The sequence below is a fragment of the Phoca vitulina genome, unplaced genomic scaffold, assembly GCF_004348235.1.
Source record: "Phoca vitulina isolate PV1807 unplaced genomic scaffold, GSC_HSeal_1.0 scaffold28, whole genome shotgun sequence".
In the NCBI taxonomy this organism is placed as follows: Eukaryota; Metazoa; Chordata; class Mammalia; order Carnivora; family Phocidae; genus Phoca; species Phoca vitulina.
In genome coordinates, this window is record NW_022589731.1 from 844,539 (window position 1) to 860,123 (window position 15,585).

The following is a 15,585-nucleotide window of genomic DNA, read 5'->3' on the forward strand; positions in this document are numbered from 1 at the left end:
GTCATGATCCCAGGGTCCTGGGATCGAGCCCCGCATCGGGCTCCCTGCTCCACGGGAAGCCTGCTTCTCCCTCTCCCACTCCTCCTGCTTGTGTTCCCTCTCTCGCTGTCTCTCTCTCTGTCAAATAATAAAAAAAAAGGGTGGGTGACAGGCTGCAGGACTGAGCCGGAGCCCTTCTCAGCATCTGCCAGCCAGTAGGAGGGGGTCACGCATGAGGGTCAGCTCTGGGGCCTGCCCAGATGGACAGTGAGCTCTTGAGGGTCAGCAAGAGACCCAGATGGGGAAGCAGGGCAACCAAAAGGACCATACTGGCCCAACCCTCCACAGTTCCATGGGACGTGGGGACCCCCAGAGTCCCTGCCAACTCCCCATCTGTCTTGCTACTTACTCCTCATCTCTCCTCCACTCTCTGGCTCCATTCCCCTTCACTCCCTCCTTTGAAGTCCCCTGGTTACTATGGACATCCAGGGGTAGGGAAGGAAGCAGAATTTGAGGTGGTTCTGGTATATCCATCCCACCAGGCCCTGCTTAGATGCTCGTTTGTCCAAGTTTTGGAAACAGGCATTCCAGCTTGAGGAAATTGGGGATGAGCCTGTGTCGGACAGCCCTGGGTCTCCTTTTAGTAAGATTGTGCATGTCTGGATGGGTTCCAGGGGTCACCCATCCCAGGACCACCCTCAAGTCTCCTTGACCTTCAGGCATTTCAAGGCTGACCCAACCCTGGATACAGAGAACGCCCGGCCTGCATGTCCAGTCAACAGCCTCCCAGTCTCCTCTCACTTTATCAGTTCATTGCTCCCACCAACGTTTACTGAAAACCCACGACATGCTAGGCACTAGTTCAGGCACTAGATATGCATCAGTGAGCGAGTCAAGTCCCTGCTCTCCTGGGGGTGGGGGGGACAGACAGACCAAAAGCAAGCAAATAAGAAACAAGATAATATCAGATAGGGATAAAGATAATAAAGAAATAAAGCAAAGAGTTCTAGCAGAGATCTACAGAATGAGCAGTCAGTCCTGCAAGTTCGAGAAGAACAGCATTGCAAGCAGAGGGAACAACATGTGCAAAGGCCCTGGGGCAGATGCCAGCCTGGTTTGAGAAGCTGGAAGGAGGTGTGACCCCAGTGGTTAAGTGGTTAAGCCCTAAGGTTAGATGGACAGCCGGGCCAGAGCAAGCCAGGGACCGTGTGGGCCACGGAAAGGAGTCTGAGTTCAATTCTAGATAAGGTGGGAATGAAAAGATGAGATTTGTGTTTTGTAAATTCTGACTACCGAGCACAGAAAGGATTGTCGGGGGATAGGAGAGGAATCAGGGAGCGCAGTTAGGAGCTGTTGCCATAAAGCCAGACACGAGCTGATGACGGCTTAGAGCAGGGTGAGGGTGGTGGAGAAGTCAAAGAGTAAGTGGACTGGAGTTGAGTTAGGCTCTGGAGGTAAAGGCAGCATGGTGAGAGGCCGGGAGAGGCTGAAAGAAGAGCCCAGGAGACTCCCAGGTCAAACCAACCCTACTTGTCGGCTACTTCCTTTTGGCCCTGGTGTTGGCTGGGGAGTAGGACACTGAAATCTTCGGGCCCAGAAATTGTTGTCTTGGTCCTATATCATCAGGATGCCACACTGTCTTGGTTTTCCTCCCACCTACCTCACGGGCCACACTTTCTCAGTCTCCTCCCTGGGCTCCCCCTCCGCCCTGACCTCTGCATGTTTGGAGTGCGCCAGGGCTTAGGCTTGGGGCTCCTCTCTTCTCTAGCTACGCTCACTTCCGAGGGAACCCATTCCATCTCCTGCTTTAAAAATCACCTGTGCGGGGCGCCTGGGTGGCTCAGTCGTTAAGCGTCTGCCTTCGGCTCGGGTCATGATCCCAGGGTCCTGGGATCGAGCCCCACATCGGGCTCCCTGCTCAGTGGGAAGCCTGCTTCTCCCTCTCCCACTCCCCCTGCTTGTGTTCCCTCTCTCACTGTGTCTGTCAAATAAATAAATAAAATCTTAAAAAAAAAAAAAATCACCTGTGTGCCAAATACTCCCAAAGTTGTATCTTCAACACTAGACCCCTCCCCGGAATTCCAGACTCATGCACAACTGCTCACTCACCGTCTCCCCTTGCATATTTCTTTAGTCAGCTGAGATGTAATGTATCCAAAACTAAACTCCTACTCTTCCCCTCAAAATCTGCCCCTTCTGGAATCTTCTTTGTGTCAGCAAATGACCCCTCCATCCTTTCAGTGGCTCAGGCCAAAACCCCTGGAGACCCCTCAACCCCTCTCTCTCACAGCCCATATTCAAATCCATCAGCAAATCTTGCCATCCCCACTTGTAAAAACTGCCCCAAATCCCAATCTCTTCTCACTGCCTCCAATCCGCTATTATCTCTAGCCTAGATTACTGCAATAACTTCGTAACTGGTCTCCCTTGCCCCCCCCCCCCCGCCCCCGGCTGCCTGTTCTCCACACAGCAGCCAAAGTAATCTTGTTAAAACTTCATTCAGAGCATGTCACTCTACTGCTCAAAGACTCCCGATGGTCTGCCATCTCATTCAGAATCAAAACTAAAGTCTTTTCAGTGGCCCTATGTGATCTGCCCTCTACCACCACCCCTTCTATTTCTCTGGCCTCACCTCAGCCTCTAGCCTTCTCCACGCCCCTCCCCCCCAACACACCCCTATCCTCCCTTCTTTGCTTCAACCTCACTGGCCTCCTTCCTCTTCCCCTAAATGCAGAAAGCTTTGCATTTGCTCTTCCCTCCACCTGGATGGCCCCTCCCCAGATACCTGAAAGCCTCACCTTGGCCAGGTGCTGCTTAAACATTAAGATTTGAGTGAAGCCTTCCCTGAGCACCCTATTCAAAATTGCTACAACCCTACCCTCCTTTTACACTCATTCCGTTCTCTGCATTTTTCCCAATGTGGTTCTCAGTGTCTGCCATACTATATACCATTTGCTCTGCACCCCCCGCCCCCAGAATATGAGCTCCATAATGACAGGGCTTTTGTCTCATTTCCTGCTTGTCCCTCTACCCAGAATAGAGCCTGGCCCACGATAGGCACTCAATAAATATCAAATGAATGAATGGAATTAGGGAAAGACCTACAATCCTCAAGAGGCAGCCTTGGTCTGGAAATTAACACCTGATTTCTAGTACTAGCTAGAAATGTGTCTTCCGGGCGGGCCCTAGGTTGTCTAGCTATAGATGCTGAAGAACTCCTAAGGTCCTTCGCTGCAGCAGCATTCTAGAATGATGCTTGCGCACAGCCTCCCCTTCTGTCATTCAGCTAGGGTAGAAGGAAGGGTTGGACAAGAACCTGGTGGAGTGAGAGGAGAGAGCCCTCACTCATTCTTTCTCATCAAGGCTTGGGTGGAGTCTTCGCTGGCCTTGAAATGGAAGACAAGGTTCTAGTTTGGAGTTGGCAGGGTTCTGGGAGGCCTGGGGGAGGGAGAAATGAGTGAGGGGGTCCAGCCCCACCCTTTGGGTGGGGACGAGCAGAGGCCTGGCCACTAGGCCTGCTTCCTCCTCATGGGGGGTCGGTCCCAGTGAAGGTCTCATGGGCAGTACTGCTAGAAAAAAAGGAGGGGGGATCAGGATGAGGTAAGCACTGAAGAGAAGGCCTTCTGTGTGGGTCCCCTGGGCCTGCAGGCGGGTCCTCAGGGAGTCCTGGGAGGTCAAGCCTGGCACAGGCCTCAGGCGGCCCCCAGGGCCCTCACAGCCAGTGTCCACTCTAGGGCAGAGTGGCAGACCTTTTGGCTGAGAAGAGCCCAGTCTTCCTCCCTTTTCTGGGCCTTGCCACGGCTCCCTGCTTGTTTTCCCCGAAATAAATGGACTGAGCATATTGGGCCGGCAATAACCCCTTGAAATCAGTTGTTATCACAGTTAACAACCAGTTTGGCTTCAGTTCAGGCTGTTAACTATCAAACCACTAAGTGCCGGTAATGATTGATTCTTGGCCAGTTGCAGCTTGAGTGGCTGTAAAACCCCATCAGCGAGGGCTCTGTGGAGGCAGCAAGGCGAAGATAAACAAGGTGGTGGGTGCTCTAGCCCAGCCTGGCCCCACCGCTCTGGGCTCTGCTCCCATGGGTCCCCAGCCCGGGGTCCTGCCAGAAGTCAGCCCTTCCCAAAGCGCTGGGCAGCCTCGAGGACTCCCACCTCCCAGCCACCTCTCCGCTGCCCCCAGCCACCACCACCAGGCATCTCCCTCCTCTCTGTAAGGCAGGTCTGGCTCTGCGGACAGCCCACCGCTTCTCCCTCACGGCCACCACGGCACAGTTCCATCCACCACGCCAGAGACCTCGAGCGTCCCTGGCCCCGGGGGGCTGCAGGAATGGCTTTGGCCTAGCCAGTGACCAGCCGCCGCTCCGTGGCCAGGATCACAGGCAGGGAGAGCCTGACATTCCACCCCCACCCCAGACTCCCTCCTACCCTATGGCTTCCCCCAGGAATTGCTCTCAAACAAATGAAATGTGGGCAATTACTGGGCTGGGGGCTGGACAGGCGGCCGTGCAGATGAAAGCGTTTCCTGGACGGTCTCTTCATTTGCATGGCATCAGAAGCTGCTCAGAAGGTGTGACTTTTCCCACAGTGAGACCCGAGCTCCTTGCACAATAAAGCCAGGCTGCTCACCCAGAATTAATTAAAGGGGGAGGGGAGGGGATGGAGCAGAGGAGGAGGCACTAAGAGCTGGGGGAGCTGGAACAGAGATGTCTAGAGCCCCTCCCCACATCCCCGGTGTCTATGCGCCCGGGAGACACCTCCTCTCTCCAGAGCCCCTCACCCCCGTAGCAAGCCAGAGGAGGTGGCATGGCCAGAGCCCAGGGTATCCCCAGCCTCTCTCCTCCAAGGCTTCCCCTTGAGTCATGGAGCTCCTGGTCCACCTGGATGGCCTGACCCTGGAACCTGCGGCTTCAGCTCTGAGAGGCCCACGTGGTTAGGAAGCCTTGGGGTGCCCCCCACTCCAAGGAAGTGCCGAGGAACAGAGGCCCAGAGGGAAGAGGTTTCTGGATTGGCCCGGTAGCTGCACTGTCAAAAGAAGGCAGCAGAAACGGCCAGAATGGGAGGCCTCAGTTATGAAGACGGGGCCAGCTCTGCCCTCAGGAGACCTGCTGCCTCTGGGCTTGGGCTGTCCCTCGATGTGCTGTGATGCCTGGCTCTCCAGTCCACATCCAAACACACAGCTCCCTGCCCACCACAGGCCAGCCCTTGTGCCCACACCGTGACCTGCTCCATCATCGTCCTAGCGCGGCCTGGGCTTCCTTCCTCCACAGCAGGTCCATCTTGGGCCAGTCCTTCTGACCCATGAGCTGTTGCTTCTCCTCCGGGGCCAGAGTCTGAGTCCTGCTCTCCACCCGTGAACTTCCCTCCTGGTCCCCTGCCCAGCTCCTCTCCCTCTGGGCCCCATCTCTCCAGGGTCGGCAGCCTCTCCCAGGGCCATGGTCCCTGGGCCCTGGTGCAGCACCTGAGCTCAGCAACTTCCGCTCACAGCTCTCTAACCAGAGCCTCAAAAGTCAGCACCGCTCCGTGTCTCAGTCACCAGCACCGGTCTTGGCGGTCTGCCCTCCAGCGTAACCCCACCTTGGGCCCTGGCAGCTGCTTTTCTTTCATCTGCTGGAGCCTGATACTCAGAAAGCACCAGCTCTGGCATCTCCAGCCTGTCCTCCACACAGATCTAGACACACACACAGAGGCACTTTTTAAAGATTCATTGAGGGGCGCTTGGGCGGCTCAGTCGGTTAAGCATCTGCCTTCCGCTCAGGCCATGATCCCGGGGTCCTGGGGTCGAGTCCCACATCAGGCTCCTCACTCAGCAGGGGCCTGCTTCTCCCTCTCCCTCTGCCTGCCACTCCCCGCCCCCCCCCGACAAATAAAGAAATAAAATATTAAAAAAATAAAAATAAAGATTCACGGAAACCATGAAAGCAGCTCTGGTCCTAGCAGAGCCCTCTTTTCTGCCCTAGAGGTGGCTAGGGGAAGTGTTGGCAATGACTCCCCCAAGGAGCGAGGAGGTCCTGGTCTGAGAGCTCCCAGGACCAGCTAAGAGCCTCTTCTTGCCCCTTTCCCTGCTTCTGTCCCATCAGGAGAGCCCCTCCGTAACAATGACAGGCACAGGTCCTAAGTCAGGCTGGAGGGAGGCTCCAGTGGGAACTGGTTAGGGTTAGGGCCGCCCAGGCAGCTGGGGAAGGGGGAGGGGCCGACCCCCACAGGACTTGCTCTCCAACACACATTTTTAATAGGCAAGTTAAATAAATATTTCAGTCATTTAATAACAACTAATACACATCCACCCCCTCCCCACACCCAGCCTTAAAAAACCTGCTCTAAGTCCCCACCCTTTCCTCCCTGCCCCCGCCTGGGTGTGGGGGGGAGTGGGCTCCCGGCTGCCCAGCCAGCTTGTCCTGCAGGCGCCGGGATCTCAGGAGCACCTCTGCGGGCCTGGAAAAGCCCCCCGACCCGGAGGGAACCCCGCCAGAATCCCAGTCTAGGCCACTACCGGCCTTCCCGAAACTGAAGAAGACAGACACCACAGCCAAATGGAATACAAAAATAGAGCCTCTCTTTTGTTTAAAAAAACAAAACAAAACAAAACAACAACAACAACAACAAAAAACCCAACGGCAAACAATTATCAAAGGCTAGAACCCGGGGCTCCCCCAGCTCCTCCCCAGCCTTCAGCAGCGCGGACCTCGGCTCCCGGAGTTTCTCTGTGCTCCCCCGCGAGCAGCGGCTCCGCGCGGCGGGGAGGGCGGCGGCGCCTACCGGGGCTCCGGGGCCCAAGTCCTCTGGCTGCCGCGCAGGCTGCGCGTGAAGGGCGGGTAGTTGAGGAACTCGAAGCGCAGGCTCTGCTCCGTGGTGTGGTGGCCGCGGGGCAGCCGCTTCATGAAGTGGACCTCGCGCTGGTGCTGCCGCGTCTTGGAGCCCTTGCGGGGCCGGCCCTTGCGTGTGAAGGCCATGTACCAGCCTTCGTACTTGGCGTTCTGCAGGGCCGTGTAGTTGTTCTCCAGCACGATCTCCGTGAACACGCAGTCCTTGCCCTTGCCGTTGCTCTGCAGGTAGTGGGCCAGACGCGGGCGTTACTGGGCTCCGGCCCGAGCCGCACCCCCACCCCACCCCCACCCCAGCAGAGGCAGAGGGCAGGCGGCCCCAGACAGCAGGTGGGCACCCCAGCAGATGGCAGGGTGGGCACGAGCGACAGCCCCACCCCCGCCCGGGCACCCGCTCTCTAATCCCTCACAAGCCGCAGCCCACCCGGCAACTTCCTGTCCTCCCGGGCAGCAGTGACACATGGCTGTCTCCGGAGGGGCTGGGCCCCAACACAGAGGGCCAGAGAGGGGGCCCAGACCCTGCCTGCCCTGGCCTCCTGCCCACCAGTCTGGCCGAGCGGCTCGCACCCGTTTCCCCAGCTGCACCACACATCCCCCCCACCCGCCCCTCAGGACCCCAGGGGCCCCAGGGCAGCCACCCCATGGGGGAGGGGAGGCCTTCGGGGAGACGCGGAGCCCAGGAAGCGGGGAGCTTGAGGCTGGAGAAGAGCCGTGACTAATGGGGCCATTTCAGAGCTCGGCTGAGGGGCTGGGCCTGCGGCTTACTGAACATTCCAAATGCTGGTACCATGTAATTGGACATAATAGCAAAGCAATTTGGCGATTTGTTAAAAAGATATATGGAATTTACCAACCCCCCCACCAGCCCCTTCCCTAGCCTTCCTTCTTCCTCCTTGGCCTTTATAGCTTTTCATCTCTCAAGCAGTTTCCTTCTCTCTCACCTCCCCCACCCCCACCCAGTCATTAGGTAACCCCAAGGTGGCCCTGTGTCTCTCTGGGATCCTGGAGGAGCTCTGCCAGCCCAGCCCCCTCCCCAGGCCCCAGGGACCCTCCATTCCTTCTGGGGCCTCACCTTGGCGATCAGCTTCCCCTTCTTATTCATGCAGATGTAGAGGCCAGTCTCAGCTCCTCGGACTCGAACACGGCTCCCAAAGGTATCTGTCTCCACAATGAGCTTTGCTGTCAGGGAAGGTGGGGGGATGGTTATTGGAAGCGCCCTGACCCCCACTGTACCACATCTTCACCCCAGCTGACCCTCAGACCTGTCACATCCCAGTAGCAACTGCTCCAAGAGCAGGTACCCAAGACGTGGGCTCCAGCCCCAGCCCAGCTGCCGATATGCTGTGCGACATTGGGAAAGATCACGTCCCCTTCCTGGGCCTCAGGTCCCTCACCTGACGGTACACAGGGGGATGGACAAGATCATGAAGCACAAACTGGGTTCTGCAGAGGAATCTTGGAGCCATCAAACTGAACAGACCCTCGTCTAAAACCGGACAGTACTGACTTCCATGTCAAGGCTTCATGACTAGAGTTCTACTCTCATCAGAAGATCTCTGGGAATCCTTCAAACTCAAAGCAGTATGTGCACATGCCTCACAGACCACTAGAAACTTCTGGGGTGCAGCAGTGACATGAGTTCTGAGGCGAAAACTAAAAGCACTCTCTCCCGTTTCTAACACCTCGGGTTCTAACTCACAGCCTTGGCCACCCCCCCCCCCTGCTCTGACAGGGATGCGGACCACTCTCCCTACACACGCAGCCTGAGCACAACCAGCTGCTTCCCCAGAACCTCAGACCCCAGCCAGGAGGCTTCTGCTCTTCTCCACGCTTCCCAGTCACCACTGTCCCCAGCCCCAGTGTCCAGAAAGCAATGACTCAAATAGTCTTTTCTCTCTCAACCCCCATCACAGCTGGGCTTCTCACCCCAGTGACCAAACACTTTCTGTGGGTGAGGAGGGGAGAAAATCAGGCATGCTTGCCTCTCAGTCTGGAAAGCTGATGAGACAGGGAGCTGAATTCTGTGCCTTCTTCCCCTGTGCCCTTCCCTCAGACAGCCAACTTGCCACAGAAGTCCTGGTCCCTGTCTCGCCCCTGTGTAATTCCTCCCTTTGAGGCTGTCCCCAAGAAGGGAATGAGGGCTGACTTAGCTGTTGGGAATAGGACAGGAGGGGCTGGGTCTCCTGTCCTCTCTACTCCTTTTCCCTCCTTGAGAAAGCAGTTCTGGGACTCCCAGAGCTGTCTCCCAGCCTGCACTAACAAGGCAGCGCCTTCTTTGTCCCCAAAATTAATGGGGGGAGATGGGCACCAAGGTCAGCAAGGCAGCCCTCACTGCCCAGCCTGTGACTGCCCCCCACCCCTTCACATAAGCACAGAGCTGGGACCCAATGGCCAACTCTCCAGTCTGGCTCCAAGTCAGCCAGGGAAATGCAGCTGTCACCTCCCCTCCCACCCACCTCCTCTTGGACCCAGTCAGTCTGCTCATCCCTCTCCTGATCTGCCTTCCAGAGCAAGGAGTCACTGCTGCTAGGGCCAGGAGGGACACTGACGGGAGAAGGGGCGAGAGGATCCCACTCTGAGGATTCCGGCCAAATGGGGCAGACGGGGCTGAACAATCCCTCTCTTCCTTCCTGGGACCCGCAGGGAAGCAACTCGGACCTCTCTGCTATTCTCCCCCAGACTCATACTGTCCCAGCTGCACACCCTACGCCTCTGCTCTTGGGCCCTCCAGCTCCCACTCCTGCCTGGCAGGCAGGGATCAGGGAACCTGGAAAGCTTCCTACACTTGTAAGGACAGAAGTGGGCATCAGACTTCTGAGGTCTGAAGATGAGCTCCGCCATGGCCAGCGTAGCCTCTTCTTCCCTCCCCAAAACCCAAGGATGCTGGACCATTTGCTCCAGTGGAGTGAACCCAGGAGGAGCTAAGCATTCGTTCCCTTTCCTTGGAAGCTGAGAAGGGCAGCAAGCAGCCAGTTTGGAGGGACAAAGGGACGGCAGGCTGGCCCTGCCAGCCCAGCGGGGGAGCTCGGCCACCGGGCAGGCCGCCCCCCACCCTCTCCACTGAGAGCCCCCACTCCCCTTCCTGGATGGCGCTGGGGAGCTGGGGCCGCAGTTTGCGGCAGCTTTCCCGAACGGCCTTTTGGAAAGCTTAACATTTTCAAACCTATTCTTCCACCCCAGTGACAGATTTATCCCGGGAAAATTATGTCTCCTTCTCCAGCTTTGAAGGGAAGTCAGCTACGTCGATGCAGAAAAAATGCAGTGAGACATACTCGATCCCCCAAACTGGCTCGAGAAGAGGAGAAAGTATTCAGGAAATGTTAAAAAAGGTGAAAGTAAGAAGAGTTTTAATCGCTCTGCCAGACGCGGGGGTCTCTCCAGAGATTCATAGAGAACAATCTTGAACCTCTTTTTTAACATTTACAGACTTGCAACTCCTTTCAAACTCCACATCTGAAAAAAGGCTCGTTCTTTTTCTGTTTTATATCATTCATTTTTCTTCTTAGCTCTTAAAATGCCTCACCTTTTTATTACATTTTAATAGAGTCTTCCCCTCTCCTTTCATGCTTGTTTAACTTGGTCATTATTTAAAGGTTTTTAAACTCACAATAATCGCTCTCTAAAAACAACACCAGCCGCCCAGAGGGCTTGCTTTTCTCTTGGTACGTCCAGGACTCTGGAAATTGGCCTGGTTTCAAGGCAGGAATATTGAATGTTTTAGAAATCAATCAGTCCTCAGCCTCTCTGCCCTGCAGTAGCTCCCTGGACTCACCACCCCATGAGGAGTCAGGAGCCCGGTTCCGACCACCACCTGGGTTCCTGGGTCAGTGGAGTGGAAAGGGCCCTTCCCAAGCCCAGTGCCTATGCGCAATTGGCCCTTCTGATCAAAATATTTAAAGGTTTGTGGCACCCCCTATACAAGCTGGAAGGGCTGGGGGTGGGGTGGGGATTTTTCTCCTTTCTCTTTCCCAACTCTCCTTTTCTGGACCCTGGTGACATATCCTCTTTCAAGCGCTTCCCTTAAACCTGTGGCCCCTCCCGCAGAACCCTCTGTCTCCACCTGCAGCTGGGGAGGGGTGTGTGAATGGCGGAGGTGGAGAGGGAGACTCCTGGATTCATTCATTTGCTGGGCAGGAAAGGAGTACCTGTGGGCCAAGTACTCCCCAGGGTCCCTTTCCTAGCCCTCTCTTCTCCAGCTGACCCCCAAGATGCTTTTTTGCCTCAACTCCTTCCCTCTGAGCTGGAGAGGCCTCTGGCCAGCACAGATGGGGCGGGCGGGCCAGCCAGGGGAAGGAGGGCATGTTCCACAGTCTACCCTCACCGTGCCCGGGGCAGCTCGCCTTACCGAAGGGGTCCCCGTCTTCCGCCATGGCGTTGATGCGCTTGTTGGCCAGGACCTGCACGTGCTTCCCGCTGGTGCGGCTGTAGAGCTGGTAGGTCCGGATGAGGCGGCGGCTGAGCTGATCCGTCACCAGGCTCTGCTCCCTCACATGCTGTGTAAAATTAGGTGAGGACTGAACAGTTACCTTTAGGAAATTGAAAAATACACAACACGCCATTATAATGCTACTCTGCCCAGGGGCCCGAGTGGCCCCCATCGCCCTGCACGCGCCTCCACTACCCCAGGCCGCCGGCAGGGGCTGGGTGGTCCCCCCAACATGCCAGCTCGGGCCACAACACCCAACCCAGGACAGTCGGGCAGACCCAGCCTAGCAAGGATGATCCCGGAACGATCTGGACCTACCTGTTGGGAAACACCCTGGGACTCCTGGCCAGGATCAGGGAAGCAAGCTCCCTGCCCAGCGCCGCCGCCCCCCCCCAACCCCCACGCACCACCACGCCTTCCTAGAAAAGCAGGGCGCTTGTAAGTAGGGAGACAGCGCTGCCCGACCCCTGACATTTATAAAGACAAATTTACGGAGCAAATGTTGAGAGCGCAGAGAGCCTAGGCACCTGATCTTTCGGCCAGACCCGCCACCAGTCTCCCCAGAGAGCCGCGGAGAGAGTCCCTGCGGCGGTCACCGGGACTTCTGACAACGAACGCTCCCAGGCCCCAGCTCCCCCACTTCCTCGGCAGCCAGGTGTGGCTGCCCCTCGAGCTCCCTATCCACCCCAACCTGGCTAGGATGCGCGGGAGACAGCGCTGGAGTCCGAAACCTTGGGTTCGAGCCTCGCCGCACACCAGCTGTGTGACCTCAGGCGGGGCGCTCCCTCTCTGTTCCCTAGCTCCCTCCTAGGGCAAGTGCGGGGCTGGATTCCTAAGGTTCCTTCCAGCCCTGCCGCGCTGGCCGCAGGGTCGGTCCTCGGGCCCCTGCCCGACCTTGCCAACCGGCGGCCCCCGCCGGCCCGCCCGGGCCCCGCCGCCGCGCAGTGCGCCTTACCTGGGCTTGGAGGCAGAGAACCAGCAAGTGCAACAGCCTGTGGGAGACAAAAGCGGGCGGGAGAGAGAGGGCGCGGGGTGAGCGGAGAGGGCGCGGCGGCGCGGGCCCGGCGGGGACGCGGGGGCGGCGGCCGTACTCACAGGCAGCTCAGCGCCGAGCGGGGACTGCCCATGGCGCGCGGCCCGGGGAGCACCGAGAACCCCGGCGGGATCGCGCCGGCCCGCGGGCGGCCGCGACGGACGAGCCGAGGGCGGCGGCGGCCGAGGAAGGCTGGAGCGCGGGAGGCGGGCGGCGGTCCGGACGCGGCTCCGCGGGTCCCGTGGAATGTCGAGCTCGCCGCGCCGCGCCGTGCCGAGTGGCTCTGCGCCGCTGCCGGAGCCGGTGGCCGCTGGCTGCTCAGGAGCCGGAGCGGGCGGGAGGGTAACGGGCCGGCAGGGTGGGTGGGTAGGTGGGAAGGGAGGGGGAGGGGTAGGGGCGGGGGGCGCCGCACCGGGCGCGAGGGGGGAGCGCGGGGCGGGCGGGCGGCCGGAGCCCGCAGCCCCCGGCTGGGAGCTGGGGCCCGGACGCAGCCCGGGGCGGGGGCGGGGCGGACCGGGGCGGGGCGGCCGGCGGGTCTGGGATTGGGGGTCTGGGCTAGGGGAGGGGTCTGAGGACCGCGGGAGGGGCGGGGGGCGGCCGGTGGGGACGCCTCCCCCCCATCCCGGGGCTGACCCCTTGCGCGCTCTAGGGGTCTGGACCCGCGGGGATGGGGGGTGGGGGGGCGCCTCGGGCTTGGGCTTCCTGGACCGCGGGTGCGCCGGGGTCGGAAGGTGCCAAGTCTCCACCGTGGGGCCGGGTCCGCTTATGCCTCAGACTAGGCGGCGGGTCTCTGAGCCACCTACTGTGTGCTTCGGCCCTGTGTGTCCCCTGGAAGTGGCCGCTGACGCGGGAGGGAATGGCTGTGAGCTCCCTGCGACGGGGACCCGAACCCCCACCCCCGCCTTCCTGCTGAGTAACCCTTGCTGCGGGTCTCTTCTGTCTCGCCCCGTCTCCAAAAAGACCCTGAGAGCGAGGAATGTCCCCTCCCTTACTATCACCTTCACCCCTGCGTCCGTCCCCCACACACTAACCTGAAGCTTGAGAGGCACCATGAGCCACCATTGTGGGTCCCTGGCAGGACCTATAGTCGCTGCCGCCCTCCCAGAGCAGCAGGCGGAGGGGGCAAAAATAACGACTGTGAGCTGCTTTTCCTGGAGAAGAGACTCAGATCCAGGCCGCCTTGCCTTTCCCTCTCTGAGCCTCAGTATTTGTGCACTGAGGCATTTACACACCTACTGGACTAGAGGTGGACTGGCGCTTTGTGTCAAGCATGGGGGGGGGTCCCCGAAGGAAGTAGTGTCTAAACCTCTCCCAGCCCCTCATTGCTTCCCCCCAGAGGCTTCTGGAAACCCTGAGCCATGGTGCTTCTTTGGCAGCAGCTTGGGTGGGCAGAGACGCCCTGGGACTGACACTACTGAGGAGCAGCTTGAGCCACTGATGCCCTACCCAGCTGCTGCATCCACCCATGACCTCCCCTGCCCCACTGGCACCCCATGTCCTTGGGGCTTGGACTGGAGGGGTTGGGGTGGTCCTGGGAAGCTATTAGGCCAGGGGCAGTAGGCAGGTCCTTGCCCAGCAGTACAATCAAGTTCTGCCTACCTCCCCTCTCTCCGTGCTTCACCTGTCCCGATGCCCCACCTGTTCCTACTCCCAGCCATAATGCTAACACTGAGCAATGCATAGATGGGAGAACAGTCAGAGGACTTGTCTCAAGACCTCATCCCTCCTCAGAGAAGGAGACTCCCTGAGCCTACCTGTCCCGTGTCCCCCCACCCCCCGCTCCAGGAGTCTGTTCACTCTTCTGGCTCTTGCACACACAGACCTCCAGGCAAGGACCACGTCTTTTAGATCGGAACTTGCAGCTCATGGCACTGAGCTGGGCAGGGTTGTTCTGCAGTTGGCATTTGATGAATGAACAATGAAGAAACTGGCTGAGCCTTTAGACCTCAGCCCAGGAGTGGCTTCCCCAGGAAGACTTGCCTTCGGATAATAATCATAAGCACCACTATTTATTGAGCACTCGTATTTGCTAAAGGCTGGACTTGCACTGTCTCCTCTCAACCCCACTAAGAGGTGAGCCCATTAGAAGGGAGACAGGTGAGGTGGGCTCTGGTGCCCACAGCCCAAACCAGCTCTTTTCCTTACTGTCCTCTGTCTTAGAGGCCTGCAGGCTGCTTGCCGAGTCTCCACCCCCCCAGCTCTACTGCTGCAATCAGGCAGGATGCTCACCATCTTAAATGCATGCCCTGCACATAGTAGGCCCCTGAAAATGTTTATTTCTGTGCATGAATGAATGAGTGAGTGGAGAGATGGAGAGCAGAGGGTGGGAAGGGCCTTCTCCCCACTGGGGACTCAGCCCTCTGAAAACAGTCTGATGAGAACAGCGTGGAGCAGGACCCGGGCCGGAGTCAGGGCAGTCTAGCCCATGCTCAGTGTGCAGAGTCTTGGAGCCACAACTGGAGTCACTCTGAGCACTAGCCCTTCCCTGGGGCGGGGATGGAGGCCAGAGAGCAGCTGACTCAGGTCCAACCCTGGTTCTGGAGCTCCCACAACCCTGGTTCTGAAGTCCCTGAGCTGAGCCTCAATGATCTTAACCCAGTCCCCAGAAGAGATGGGCGTCCTGGGACCTAAAAGTGTGGAGGTCAAGGTTTTAGTATATACACTTTAACCTCTATCAAGGGACCTTTCTATAGGACAGAATTCCTTTACATTTTGAGAACTTCCCCCGAAATGAACCCTCATCAGTTTTAGAGATTCTTCTCATCTCCCCAAAAGTCTATGTCTTGTGGTGGGGGTGTGGGGGGAGGGAGGAGGGAGCAGATGGGGACACCCTCACGTAGGGCGCCGGCACCGCCCCGGCACGCCCGGTGAGTGACAGATGCAAATATTCCGTCGGGGCCCCAGCAGGCCACTCTCTCCCTCCCTCGCTTGCTCCCTTCCCGGCCAGCTCGCTCCTTCCTTTATCTTATCAAAGCCCCGTAATTACAATTGCTATTTTGTTTCCTCGAATCTGCAATCAGAGCTCCCCAGCCCTGATGAGGGAGCGCCTGTCAACCTGATCGCTGAGTGACAGCCCGGCCACCTTTCCCGGCCGCCCCCACACTCCGCAAACACACACACACACACACACACACCCTCACCCTCGCCTCCTGCAAACACAAACACACACTCCTCGCCAACACAAACAGCCCCTCTCCGCAAACACGCCCTCGCAGGGACCCAAACACACACCTTCAGCCTCTTTCCGAACGCATCCCTCGTGCCCGGCCCACCCTGGGCCCCTCACATCCACACCAGCCGGCGCGGGGCCGCCCGGACTGCCG

General features: G+C 58.5%; 1 protein-coding gene across 1 annotated transcript; it reads right to left on the bottom strand.

Moving 5' to 3' along the window:
• Window positions 1-6,734: 6,734 nt before the first annotated feature.
• On the bottom strand, window positions 6,735-12,356 carry FGF8 (fibroblast growth factor 8). The gene is given in 7 exon segments (XM_032423469.1): window positions 6,735-7,025; window positions 7,876-7,982; window positions 11,149-11,296; window positions 11,548-11,579; window positions 11,582-11,648; window positions 12,185-12,221; window positions 12,325-12,356. Coding segments are annotated over 7 exon segments (714 nt in total).
• Window positions 12,357-15,585: the final 3,229 nt, after the last annotated feature.